This window comes from Rattus norvegicus, chromosome 9, assembly GCF_021556685.1.
Source record: "Rattus norvegicus strain SHRSP/BbbUtx chromosome 9, alternate assembly SHRSP_T2T, whole genome shotgun sequence".
Lineage (NCBI taxonomy): Eukaryota > Metazoa > Chordata > Mammalia > Rodentia > Muridae > Rattus > Rattus norvegicus.
Genome location: NC_141542.1, coordinates 17,498,779 through 17,512,130, shown reverse-complemented (window position 1 = coordinate 17,512,130; position 13,352 = coordinate 17,498,779). Strand labels below are relative to the sequence as shown.

Genomic DNA, 13,352 nt, shown 5'->3' with positions numbered 1-13,352 from the left:
AACCTAGAACAAGGTATTTTTTTTATTTCTTATGAAATGAGAGCTTTGATGATTTTATTATTTCACACTGACTAGAAGATAAAAGATGAGTTTCTTTCAAATTTACTTACAAGAAACTTTGTTGGCATCTAAAATTCTATAGAATGATGATAATTCTTTGATCTTAGCCAGCTATTTCAATTTGGTTCAACCAAGGCACTTTGGATATAACTGTCTTGCAAGTTAAAGGATGCTTCCAATTCCAGATCCCATTGTCTCCTGCAAGTTTAAGGTCTTCTACCTAGCTTTCTCAACATTTGAAATATTTCATTTAAAAGTAGTTTTTTTTCTTTTTTAAGTCTTTATGAAATAAAATTATTGAAAGAAAGGTCATGTGCTATAGTTTAACCAGCCTTTGGTTATAATAACTATGGAGCGTGTGTTCTGCAGTCAATACAAGAATATTCCATGGGTCATCTAAGCACTCTGTACCCAACTGCTTATTTTAAAAATGTGTTACTCTGTTACTATAAAATCTTCATGAAAGAAAATTACTGAAGAAATGTCATGTGTTATATCTATGCTTAACTACCTTTAATTATGATATGAACTGTATATTCTGAACTCATGTCAAATCATCTAGGAGTAGTATAAGTTCAATATATCCAAACTTGTAATATTCTATATAGTGCGATTCATACTACTCTCATTTCTTATCTATAATCAACTACTGGAATTTCTTGAGAGTTTGGCAATTCTACCAGAGAAGAGAAGCTACCTTTGTATCTTTCTGGAGGTTCTGATGTTAAAGGTCCCTATCAGCTGTGTATTCCAACATTGATCTCCATTTGGTGTATTCCTGGGAGGTTATAAAACCTCTCTGGCATACAATTTATTCCAGAGGGTATACCACCTGGGTAGACTATGAGGGTTTATAACTGTGTTTCCTTTTTTATTCATTTGTGTAGACAAATTTTGACATCTGCTTGTGATATCACTCTTTCGGTGTCATGATAGACAGTGTACTTTTGAAACAAGATGGCCAAATGAATGTTTTTCTTTACACTGCTTTCAGTCACAGTATTTTATGAGAGAAGTAGTAAAATAACTAATAAACGTTGACAAAAACATATCCATTGTCTTTCAGGGAGTTTTGGCTCATTAGGTCATGCATATAGCTTCAGTGGACACATTTCTAGCTAGTCAAGTCAATTGAATCAACCTCAGTATTCAATAATTCTACAAAATATCAGGGGGATAACAGAGGGGAACCAAGTTGCACTCATTTTCTTATAGATTTTCTAATAATAATCTCTTATTAAATGTACAGTCAAATAACTGTAGGTATTTTCATATATATATATATTAAAATAAACACCAATTTCATGCTTTAGCCCTGTGAGACTTGATACCTCATTGGATAGACCAACAAGCACAGCAAAGCTGGACAGGTGGAAACACTTGCAAATTGTGTAGGATTTATTGGTGTACACGTGTGAGCAGCCCTTAGTAGACCAGCTACCCCCTTCCTCTGATCCTTCCCAATAGACACAGAGATGTTCTGCTCTTGAGTCAATGGGCTGTAAAGGAAACAATAGAAAAGTCAAAATGCCAAGTTTTATTTATCTTTAATTAAGATAAATGACATTAGCTAGTATATAATCTAACAACTGTATATCCATCTCATCTCACTCACCTTTTGCCCTTCCTCATCTCTCTGTTCTTCCTGCACATCCACATTGTAACTTCTCTACCTAGGTTAATCTGACATACACTTGATTGGGAAAGCACATGAGTAGACATTTCAAATCTTTCATTGCACATATGTATATCTCATTGCACTAGGCATTGACTCATAACTGACTTAATGTTTTCTTTCACAGAATAAACTAAAGAGGGGTAGTGGTGATAGACCACTGCTTGAAGAAAGAAGTCAAATATCTTTTTCTGACCATTTGTCTTCTCCATGATGATCTTGGCAAAGGCCAGTTCCTCATTTCTATCTCTAACACAGTATGTTCAACAGTTCTCATAACACCATTGCCTAATTTAGTTTCTGCATAATAATTATTTGTCTTAATGGATGTATACAGGTTACTTAGTACTCATTTTCATCTTTCCTGAAGTGCCACTCACAAGTATATTATATATTTAAATTGTGTTTTATAACCAATATATACAGAATATATGGATTACTAGACTTAAGCTACTAACTATAACCATCACTTCCTACTTTGAAATCAGTGATGACATTGGAGATCCAATATCTTGGAAATATGAGTATGCAACAATAATATTTCATTAAGAAGCATGCTAGAAAAATGCCTCAGCGGTTAAGAACACTGACTGATCTTCCAGAGATGCTAAGTTCAATTCCCAGGAACCTCAATGTGGCTCACAACCATCTGTAAGGTGATCTGATGACATTTTGTGATTTGTCTGGAGACAGCCAAAATGTTCTCATATAAATAAAATAAATAAATCTTTTTAAAAAACAGACACTAGGAATGTGAGGAAAAAGAAAGGTAGGGTACATAAAGTGGCATTGGAAAGAGAAAGAGAAGGAGGAACATGAAATAATTATATTTGAAATGAAATGAAAGATAGAGTGGGTATGCATTACAGTATTGTCGTCAGGATTGAAACATTCAATTTTTGATATTCAAGAATAAACAATTCAGAAGTTTCCAGAAATTTCTAACTCACAAAAATCCATGCCTCCTGAAAGTTATTTTAAAAAAAAAAGCTGTGAGGATGGCTATGAAAGGGAGGGTCATTGACATTTACAAGTTCCTATAAAACACATACATTATTCCAGGGATTTACATCTTAGAAGACCTCATGCATAGTGGGTTAATCCTTCTTATGAGTATCTTTTAGATATCTGTGCAACTGTAAGCAGTCTCTGTTTCTTACCCTTACAAGATCATTGCTTCATTAACTGGAATTGGGTGGCATGTTTGTTTTGTTTTGCCATGGGTTTCTGTATCTGTGATAAAATAAAGTTTGTTCTTACATCCCCAGGAAAACTTTCACACAGCAGAAGAACCAAAATGCTTTAATATCGTGGGGTTAATGTGAGCTAAACACATTATGTAAATGTATGAAAATATAATAATTTAATACATTAATATGTAAAATTAATTCACATTAATAAAACATAATAATCTCAAGATTCATTGGTTACATTGTCTCTAAAATGTTATTTTATAATATAAAGTTTGTTTCTAATGTTTTGTCATTTTTTTCAAAATCCTGTCCAGTTCTATTGTTAAGAAACTAAAATCATGGGGTTGGGGATTTAGCTCAGTGGTAGAGTGCTTGCCTAGCAAGCGCAAGGCCCTGGGTTCGGTCCCCAGCTCGAAAAAAAAAGAAAAGAAAAAAAATTAAAATCATTTACTTTCCAGGGTTTGTGAACTCCTGAAGGGTTTCTTGAACTTAACTTTAAGACTGAGCAACTAAAACACAAGGGTTTTTATTTCTGGTCTTATTACTACCTTTATTTTTGAAATTATATTGTAATTACATCATTTGCCCCGTGTTACTATATATGCAAATAAATAAAACCATAGTGCTTGGGCCTACATGAGAAAATTTGTACTTGGTTGCATTATTTGAGGCCTGGATAATCACCCTAAATCTGAGCCACATCTTCCCATGGTAGTCAACATAAAATAGACATGAAAGAAAAAACCTACAGGAGCAGTATGGAGCAGAAACCTTCTGGTTTATGCCTGCACTGTGAGATGACCCTGTCTCACAACTCTCTGGTTTATCAAATCTTGATAAACATGTCTATAGGAGTGCTGACACAGAGGCTTACAGGGAGGGCAAACCACTGTCAGAAACAAGACCAGCTAACATCAGACACAACCAAATGGTCAGAGTCAAATGCAGGAAACTAAGAAACAGAAACCAATATACTTGGTATCATCAGAGCCCAGTTCACCCACCGAAGCAAATACTGGATAGCCAAACACACCAGAAAAGTAAGATTTGGATTTACAATCACATCTCATGATGATGATAGAGAATTTTAAGAAGTACATAAATAACTCTATTAAACAAATACTGGATAACACAGGTAAACAAACAGAAACCCTAAAAGAGGAAACATAAAAATGCCTTAAAGAATTACAGGAATACACAAACAAATATGTGAAGGAATTGAACAAACCAAACCAGGATCTAAAAATGGAAATAAAAACGATGAAGAATGCACGAAAGGAGACAACCCTGGAAAAAGAAAACCTAGGAATGAGATCAGGAGTCATAGATACAAGCATCACCAACAGAATACACGAGATAGAAGAGAATCTCAGGGGCAGAAGATACCATAGAAAACATTGACACAACTGTCAAAGAAAATGCAAAAAGCTTCTAACCCAAAACATACTGCTAATCCAGGAAACATTGAGAAGATCAAACTTAAGGATAATGGGTAAAGAAGAGGGCTAAGATTTCCAACTTAAAAGGCCAGTAAATATATTCAACAAAATTATGGAAAAAAATTTTCCTAACCTAAACATACATGCACATAAACATATAAGAAACCTACAAAATCCAAGTAGATTGGACCGGAAAAGAAATCTGTCCCACTTCATAATAATCAAAACACCAAATGCACAAAATAATATTAAAAGTGATTCTTTAAATATTTATTAAATATTAAAATATTAAATATCAAAATAATATTAAAAATAGTAACAGATAAAGGTCAAGTAACACATAAAGGGAGACACACCATACTTCTCGCCAGAGACTATGAAAGCCACAAGATTCTGGGCAGATGCCATACAGACCCTAAGAGAACACAAATGCCAGCCCAGTCTATTATATCCAGCAGAACTCTCAATCATGAATAGAGAAACCAAGATATTCCATGACAAAAACAAATTTCCACAATATATTTCTACAAATCCATCCTTGTAAAGGATAATAGATGGAAAACTTCAACACAAGGAGGGAAACTACAGCCTAGAAAAAGCAAAAAAGTAACTTGCTTGCAGCAAACCCAAAAGAAGGGAACCACTCAAACATAATTCCCCCTCTAACTACAAAAATAACTGGAAACAACATTAACTGTTTCTGAATATCTCTTAATATCAGTATCCCAATAAAAAGACATAAACTAACAGATTGGATACATAAAAAGGACCCAGGATTTTAGTGCATGCAGGAAAAAAAAATCTAAGGGACAAAGACAGACACTTCCTCAGAGTAAACTGATGGAAAACGATTTTGAAGCAAATGATCCCAAGAACAAGTGGGAGTAGCCATAGTAATATTGAATAAAATCAACTTTTAACCAAAAGTTATCAAAAAAGATAAGGAAAGACATCTCCGATTCATCAAAGGAAAAATCCACCAAAATGAATTCTCAATCCTGATGTAAAGGAATGTACATTCATAATAGAAACATTACTAAAGCTCAAACCACACATTGCACATCACACAATAATACTGGGAGACTTCTACACCCCACTGTCATCAATGGACAAATCATGGAAACAGAAACTAAACAGACACACAGAGAAACTAATAGAAGCTATAAACCAAGTGGATTTAACTGGTATCTATAGAGCATTTCATCTTAAAATAAAAGAATATACCTTCTTCTCAGCACCTCATGGTACCTTCTCCAAACTGACCATATAATCGGTCACAAAACAGGCCTCAGCACATACAAGAATATTGAAATAATCCCATGAATCATATCAGATCACAACTGACTCAGGGTGGTCTCCAATAACAACAAAAACCAGACAGCCCACAAACACATGGAAGTTGAACAATGCTCTACTTAATGAAAACTTGGTCAAGAAAGAAAAAAAGAAACAAATTTAAGACTCTTTAGAATTTAATAAAATGAGGGAATATACTTAAACTTATGCGGCACAATGAAAGCAGTGCTAAGAGGAAACTTCATAGCTCTGAGTGCCTCCAAAAATAAACTGGAGAAAGCATGCACTAGCAGCTTGACAGCACACCTAACAATTCTAGAAGAAAATGAAGCAAATGCACTCAAGAATAGGTGATAGGAAATAAACTCAGGGCTGAAATCAACCAAGTAGAACCAAAAAGAACTATACAAAGAATCAGCAAAAGCAGAACCTGGTTCTTTTTTTAAAAAATCATCAAGATAGAGAATTCCTTAGCAAGACTAACTAGAGGGCACAGAGATAGTATCTAAATTAACAAAATCAGAAATGAAAAAGGAGACATAACAACAAAAACTGAGAAAGTTAAAAAAATTATCAGATCCTACTGCAAAAGCCTATATTCATCAAAACTGGAAAATATAGATGAAATACACAATTTTCTAGACACATACCAGGTACTACAGTACAATCTGGATCAGATAAACCATCAACCCTGACCCCTAACTATTAAAGAGTAGAAGTAGTTATTAATCGTCTCCCACCTCAAAAAGGCCAGGACCAGATGGGTTTAGTGCAGAATTCTATCAGATTTTCATAAAAGACCTAGTACTAATACTATCCAAACTATTCCACAAAATAGAAACAGAAGGGCTAGTTCCTAATTCCTCTTCTGAAGCCACAATTATGCTTACACCTAAAGCACACAATGACCCAACAAAGAAAGAGAACTTCAGACCAATTTCCCTTATGAATATCAACGCAAAAATACTCAATAAAATTCTCACAAACAGAATCCAAGAGCACATCAAAACAATCATCCATCATGACCAAGTAGGCTTCATCCCAGGGATGGAGGGATGGTTCAATATACAGAAATCCATGAATGTATTCCACTATATATAACAAAAACAAAGAAAAAACAAAACACATGATCATCTTATTAGATGCTGAGAAATCACTTGACAAAATTCAACATGTTAAGTCTTGGAATGCTAAGAAGTTCAAAGGTCATACCTAATCATAGTCAAAGCAATATATAGCAAACCAGTAGCCAACATCAAAATAGATGGAGAGAAACTTGAAGCAATCCCATTAAAATCAGGGACTAGACTAGGCTTCCCACTCTCTCCCTACTTATTCAATATAGTATTTGACCTTCTAGCCAGAACAATCAGACAAGAAAAGGAGGTCAAAGTGGTACAAATTGGAAAGGAAGAATTCAAAATATCGCTATTTGCAGATGATATAATAGTATACATAATTGACTCCAAAAGTTCTATATGAAAACTACCAAACCTGACAAACAACTTCAGCAAAGTGGCTGGATATAAAATTAACTCAAAACAAACCATTATACTTCCCTTACTCAATGGATAAGCAGGCTGAGAAAGAAATTAGAGAAATGACACCCTTCACAATAGTCACAAAAAACATAATAGTCCTTGATATGACTCTAACCAAGATAGTGAAAGATATGTTGACAAAAACTTCAACTCTCTGAAGAAACAAATTGAAGATCTCAGAAGTTGGAAAGATGGCCATTCCAATGCTCATCGATTGGCAGGATTAATATAGTAAAAATGACCATTTAGCTGAGAGCAATCTACAGATTCAATGCAATCCCCACCAAAATTCCAACTCAATTCTTCATAGAGTTTGAAAGAGCAATAAGCAAATTTATTTGAAATAACAAAAATCCCTGGAGAGTGAAGACTGTCCTCAACAATAAAAGAACTTCTGGGGGAATCACCACCCCTAACCTCAACCTGTATTACAGAGCAAAGGTGATAAAATCTGGATGGTACTCATTCAGAGACAGACAGGTATCAGTGGAATAGAGTTTAAGACCCAGAATTGAATTCATACACCTATGGTCAGTCAATCTTTGACAAAGGTGCTAAACCATCCAGTGGAAAAAAAGATAGCATTTTCAACAAATGGTGCTGGTTCAACTGAAGGTCAGCATGTAGAACAATGCAAATCAACCCAACTTCCCACAAAGTTCAAGTTCAAGTGGATAGAGGACCTACACATAAAAGGAGATCCATTCAAACTAATAGAAGTAAAATGGGGAAGAGCCTCAAATACTTGGGCACTGGAGACATTTTCCTGAACAGAACAATGACTTGTGCTCTAAGACCAAGAATCACAAATGGGACTTCATAAAATTGCAAAGCTTCTGTAACACAAAGGTAACAAAATGGCAACAGATTGGAAAAAGGTCTTTACCATTCCTATATCCTATAAAGGGCTAATATCCAATATATGCAAAGAACTCAAGAAGTTAAACTTCAGAGAATGAAATAATCCTATTAATAATGGGGTACAGAGCTAAATAAAGAATTCTCAACCGAAGAATGTTGAATGGCTGAGAAGTACCTAAAAAATGTTCAACATCCTTAGTCATCAGAGAAAGGCAAATATAAACAAGCCTGAGATTCCACCTCACACCAGTCAAAATGACTGAGATGAAAACCTCAGGTGACAACAGATGCTGTCAAGGATGTAGAGAAAGAGCAACACTCCTCCATTTTTGGTGGGATTTCAAGCTGCTTCAACAACTCTGGAAATCAGTCTGAAGTTTCTCAAAAATTGGTCATAGTTCTACCTGAGGACCCAGTTATAGAACTCCTGGGCATATACCTTAAAGATGCTCCAACATACAACTAGGAAACATGCTCCACTATGTTTATAGCAGCCTTTTATAATAGCCAGAAGCTGGAAAGAACCCAGATGTCCTTCAACAGAGGAATGGATACAGAAAAGTGGTACATCTATACAATGGAGTAATACTCATCTATTAAAAACAATGACTTTATGAAATTCATAGGCAAATGGATGGAACTAGAAAATAACCTGAGTAAGATAACTCAATGACAAAAAATACCCATATGGTATGCATTCATTGATAAGTAGATATTAGATCTAAAGCTCAAATTACCCAAGGTACAATTCATATACCACATGAAGCTCAAGAAGTATTACAATCAAAGTACAGAAGCTTCAGTCCTTCTTAAAATGGGGAGTAAAAATATTCACAGTAGGGGATATGCAGAAAGAGTTCAGAGCAGAGACAGGAGGAATGACCATTGCAAGCCTGCTCCACCTGGGGATAAAGCCCATATACATAAGCCACCAAACCCAGACAATATTGCTGATGCCATTAAGTGCATTCTGACAGAAGCCTGATATAGCTGTTCCTGAGAGGCTCTATCAGAGCATGACAAATACAGAGGCGATTGCTATTAGCAAACTATTGAACTGAGAATGAGGTTCCCATTGGAGGAGTTAGAGAAATGATTGAAGGAGCTGAATGGGCTTGCAACCCCATAAGAACAACCCTACCAACCAACCAGAGCTCCCAGGGATCAAAACACTACCCAAAGGGTACTCACGGACATACCCATCACTCCAGCTGCATATGTAGCAGATGGCCTTTTCGGGCCCTGTGGGAGGAGAAGCCCTTGCTCTTGCCGGGACTGGACCCCCATTGAGAGGAATGCTAGAATGGGGAGGGGAGGGTTGTTGTGGAGGAGGAACTTCCTCATAAGGGGAAGGAGGGATGGAATAGGGTGTTGATGTTAGGAAACCGGGAAAAGGGATAACATTTGAAATGTAAATAAAAAATAAATACCCTCCCCTAAAAAAAGAGAGTGTAATACAATTAAAGTAAAAGAAAGAAAGAGAGAGAGAAAGAGAGAGAGAGAGAGAGAGAGAGAGAGAGAGAGAGAGAGAGAGAGAGAGAGAGAGAGAGAGAGAGAGAAAGAGAGAGAGAAGGAAGCTACTGGTTTTTGCCTGTTTGTCCTTATTCTTTCTGGCAAGTCTGTCAGTTCTGATGCTAAGGCATATTTGCACTAGTGTTAGAACATAATTCTTCAGGATTTCAATGTAGACTGTAGATGAGCAACTCTTGAAGACATTCCAGGAACTCCAGTACTGTACTGGGACTGATGTGATATCCAGTTTAATGGACTTAACAAGTAATTAAACAACTAATGGATCTTTGGCCTTTGTCATTTTGTACTTTCTGTTCTTTTAAAGAAGCCTGACTATCTTTCTTTTCCTTCCTATAAACCTCCAATTTACCCCTTCTTGCTCTCTTTCAAATTCATGGTCCCTTGTTTTCATTATTCATCATTACATCACATGCATGCACACATGCACATACACACGCACACACACACCAAAGCTGTACAATATTTTATTAAATTTTTCACATTTCATTTACATACCATGCCCTTGACAGGTGTATTTTTCTTCCAAATGTTGGCTATTATTACTAATGGTACTGTGAATGTGGGAGGACAGTACCTTTTCAAAAACTTTGTCTGCTTAGCATGCCTTGAGTAGGATGATTGACAGATCCCTTCATGGTTTCCTTTCTCATTTTAATTTATTTTTTATTTCCTTAAATTATAAACTAATAAATAATTCTCAACTGCAATATATAATGAGTCCCTTTTTGTCATTCTTACCAATCCTGACATTTGCAATTTAAAAAATTTTTAACTTAAATGTATGAAGTGTATTTTAATTAGGGTGTGTCCCTTACCCACATTAATCTCACATGCAGCCTCACTAAACATAGCTTTCCATAAATCCTTTTCCAATAATAGCATCTCTTATTTTATTTCAAATGTCACTGCATCTATGTGACCACAAAGTTGTCGAGTACTCATTTGATTCTAGGGGTGCAACTCAATATATTATTTTATTACCAGCTTCTTTTCAGATGGGAAGTTACAGACATGTAGACTCCATTCAAACCATGATTTATTGACTATTAATATGTAAATATAGATCATAACTCTAGTGAAGTTACATAAAATTGAAAATTCTCAACATTTTTGCAATTTCTGTTACTTTTGAATGACCAACATAAAACTTCTTGCCCTTCTGCTAATTTTATTAAACCCCTTCATACACTACACAGAAGGTATGGTCTCTCACTACTAAATAGAACTGACTGCTTTTACATAGGACAAAGGTTCCTTACTTAGCACCCATAGTCTTTCCCATATCCATCTGGAAATCCAGTTATATGATACTCTGGTCTTCTCTGGATACTATATACCCATGATGCAGGAATGACCAGGCAATCAAAACACTCAAGCACATCAAGTAAAAAAAAATCTTAAATTTGTTTTTAAATGATGCTTTGAGAACAAACTCACCTGAGTATTTTGTAAAGTCAGGATTACAGGTTCAGATAGCACAGGTTTGATTTCTGAGCGAATGGCTCCACTAACAATATGAGAGTTCAATTTTACTTCCTGAAACCCTTCTTTATTTCTAAAAAATGATCCATTTAGAAGATTCCCAAGAGACTTATATGCAATAAAAGCCACTGTAGTTTCATCTGATAAAATAAAAGGAATCTTGTTGGAGATTAAACAATGTATTACAGGTGTTACCCAAATGTCTTACATACAACCATAAAGTAAATATAATAGGCATCCCTTAAATTGCATACATAACACACTATAAATATTAATAGGCATGAAATTTCATGCATGCACCATATCTACTCATATGTATTTATATAAATATATGTATGTGCATGTATGTATTAACTTGTATATGCATATGAGTATGTATATGCATATGCTTATCTATATGTGTATGTAGGCGCGCACACACACACACACACGCACACACAAACTTTGAGCTGGAAAATTTTGTCACCCTGACACTAATTAGTCTCTCTCTCTCTCTCTCTCTCTCTCTCTCTCTCTCTTTCTCTCTCTCTCTCTCTCTCTCTCTCTCTCTCTCTCTCTCTCTGTGTGTGTGTGTGTGTGTGTGTGTGTGTGTGTTGTAAAACATGATTATGTTTGTTCTAAAGAACAAGTGGACTAAGGAAAAAGTACAATGCCACCTCAAGTTCTCTCAAGGTTAGGTAATTATTTAATTTATTCTCATTGCCTTTGCAGTCTTTTCTGTTTATATATACATTCCTTTGCTCTCTCTCTATATATATATATCCCTCTTTCCCTCTTCTTTCTTTATTTCATTTTATTCCAACTTACTTGTTCTTCCTATTTTCTCCTCTCTTCTTTCCATTTTCATAAAATTGGAAGTTCATATATACATGTTAAGTACACAAGTTACAGCTTTGTTGGTATTTTACAGTGCATAGATTTCATTATATTGTACAAATCTTACTTTTCAATCCCATGTAAAATTAAAGAATAGTACAAGATTATTTTTAAAACATATTCGATAGTGATTTGCTTTATAACTCCTAGAATAAAATTGATTAGCATTGTATATATTAATCCAGATCTTATTGGTGATCACCAGATTATGAAAAAATAAAAAGTTTCTAAAACCATTTATACAAAGACTAAGTCCAATACTGCTGCAGGAGGGCTTCCATGGGGAAAATTAAAGATGGTGCCTATCTAATGAATGATGTCGAAATGTTCAATTCAGGTAGCATTCTCTCCCTAAGATAGATAAACATATAAAGAGCATGTTTATAGGACATGAATGAAAATACAGGGAAATATGTCTGAAACCTGTTGTCTACTCAAATAGTAACTCCAATAGCAGTGTAGAATTTCCAGGCAAAAATGATGGTGGGCAGTTCAAATGAGAACAGCACTCCAACTCTGTTACAAATGAGCCTACATATTTTCCACCCCCTTTAGAATATGAATCACAATGAAAGAATATTAGAATAGTTGGTGCACGCTTTCTGAAATGTAAGCCATAAAAGCAGTCATGCCAAGGCAGAGAGCCAAGCTTTAGGCAGGCTTTGTACAACCTCCTGTTTCAGACTAACGTCAGCCAACAGCACTGTGATCATTTACTCCACTTTTCAAATAAACTCTTTTTTAGAAAGTTCTCTCCTTTGGTTTTATACAGAGCAATTCTGAGTGATGATGCAGGAGTGATCAGAAATTTACAGAGTAAATACCACTCTTTTAAGATTGGACCAGATCTTTCTACTTTAAAAGATTTCTATTATTTTTTCTTCTTTCCTTATTTCTTTCTCCCTAATATCCCCCCTTCATTTTTCAGGCATTTATTGAAGATTATGTCAAAAACATCATGCTCTCCATTTTTGAAGTGGAAGTTCAATTGAGGCGTGCAAGTCATTGTTCAGTATATTATCTATTCCTAGGTGTACACACACACACACACACATACACACATACACACACACAGAGAGAGAGAGAGAGAGAGAGAGAGACAGACAGACAGACAGACAGACAGAGAGAGAGAGAGAGAGAGAGAGAGAGAGAGAGAGAGAGGATATGGCAAAAAATATGAGTTTTCTAAGATAGAAGATAATTGAATAAATGCTTTTTAAAAGTGATTTTAGAATGAATCTCCAAAGAAATGATGGTCAAGGCAATGCCTCTCTGGCACTATTGAATATTAGTATGACAGTAGATCATACTGAAACCTGACAAGCCTGTCCTCGTTTAGAAAATAGAGCAGTACAATTTTGTTATTACTTTAGAGGATGTTACAGAATATACTGTT

General features: G+C 35.2%; 1 protein-coding gene across 6 annotated transcripts in view; it reads right to left on the bottom strand.

Annotated features, from left to right (window-relative positions):
• The window catches only part of Adgre4 (adhesion G protein-coupled receptor E4), a 135,566-nt gene that overhangs the window by 63,413 nt on the left and 58,801 nt on the right, over positions 1-13,352 (bottom strand). For 4 of the 6 annotated variants that reach the window (XM_087567176.1, XM_087567175.1, XM_087567177.1 and 1 more), the window contains 2 exon segments: positions 11,036-11,220; positions 1,392-1,559 (listed from right to left, as the gene is read on the bottom strand). In XM_087567176.1, the coding sequence (XP_087423302.1) occupies positions 1,392-1,559; positions 11,036-11,220 (353 nt within the window). 6 annotated transcript variants of the gene reach the window in all.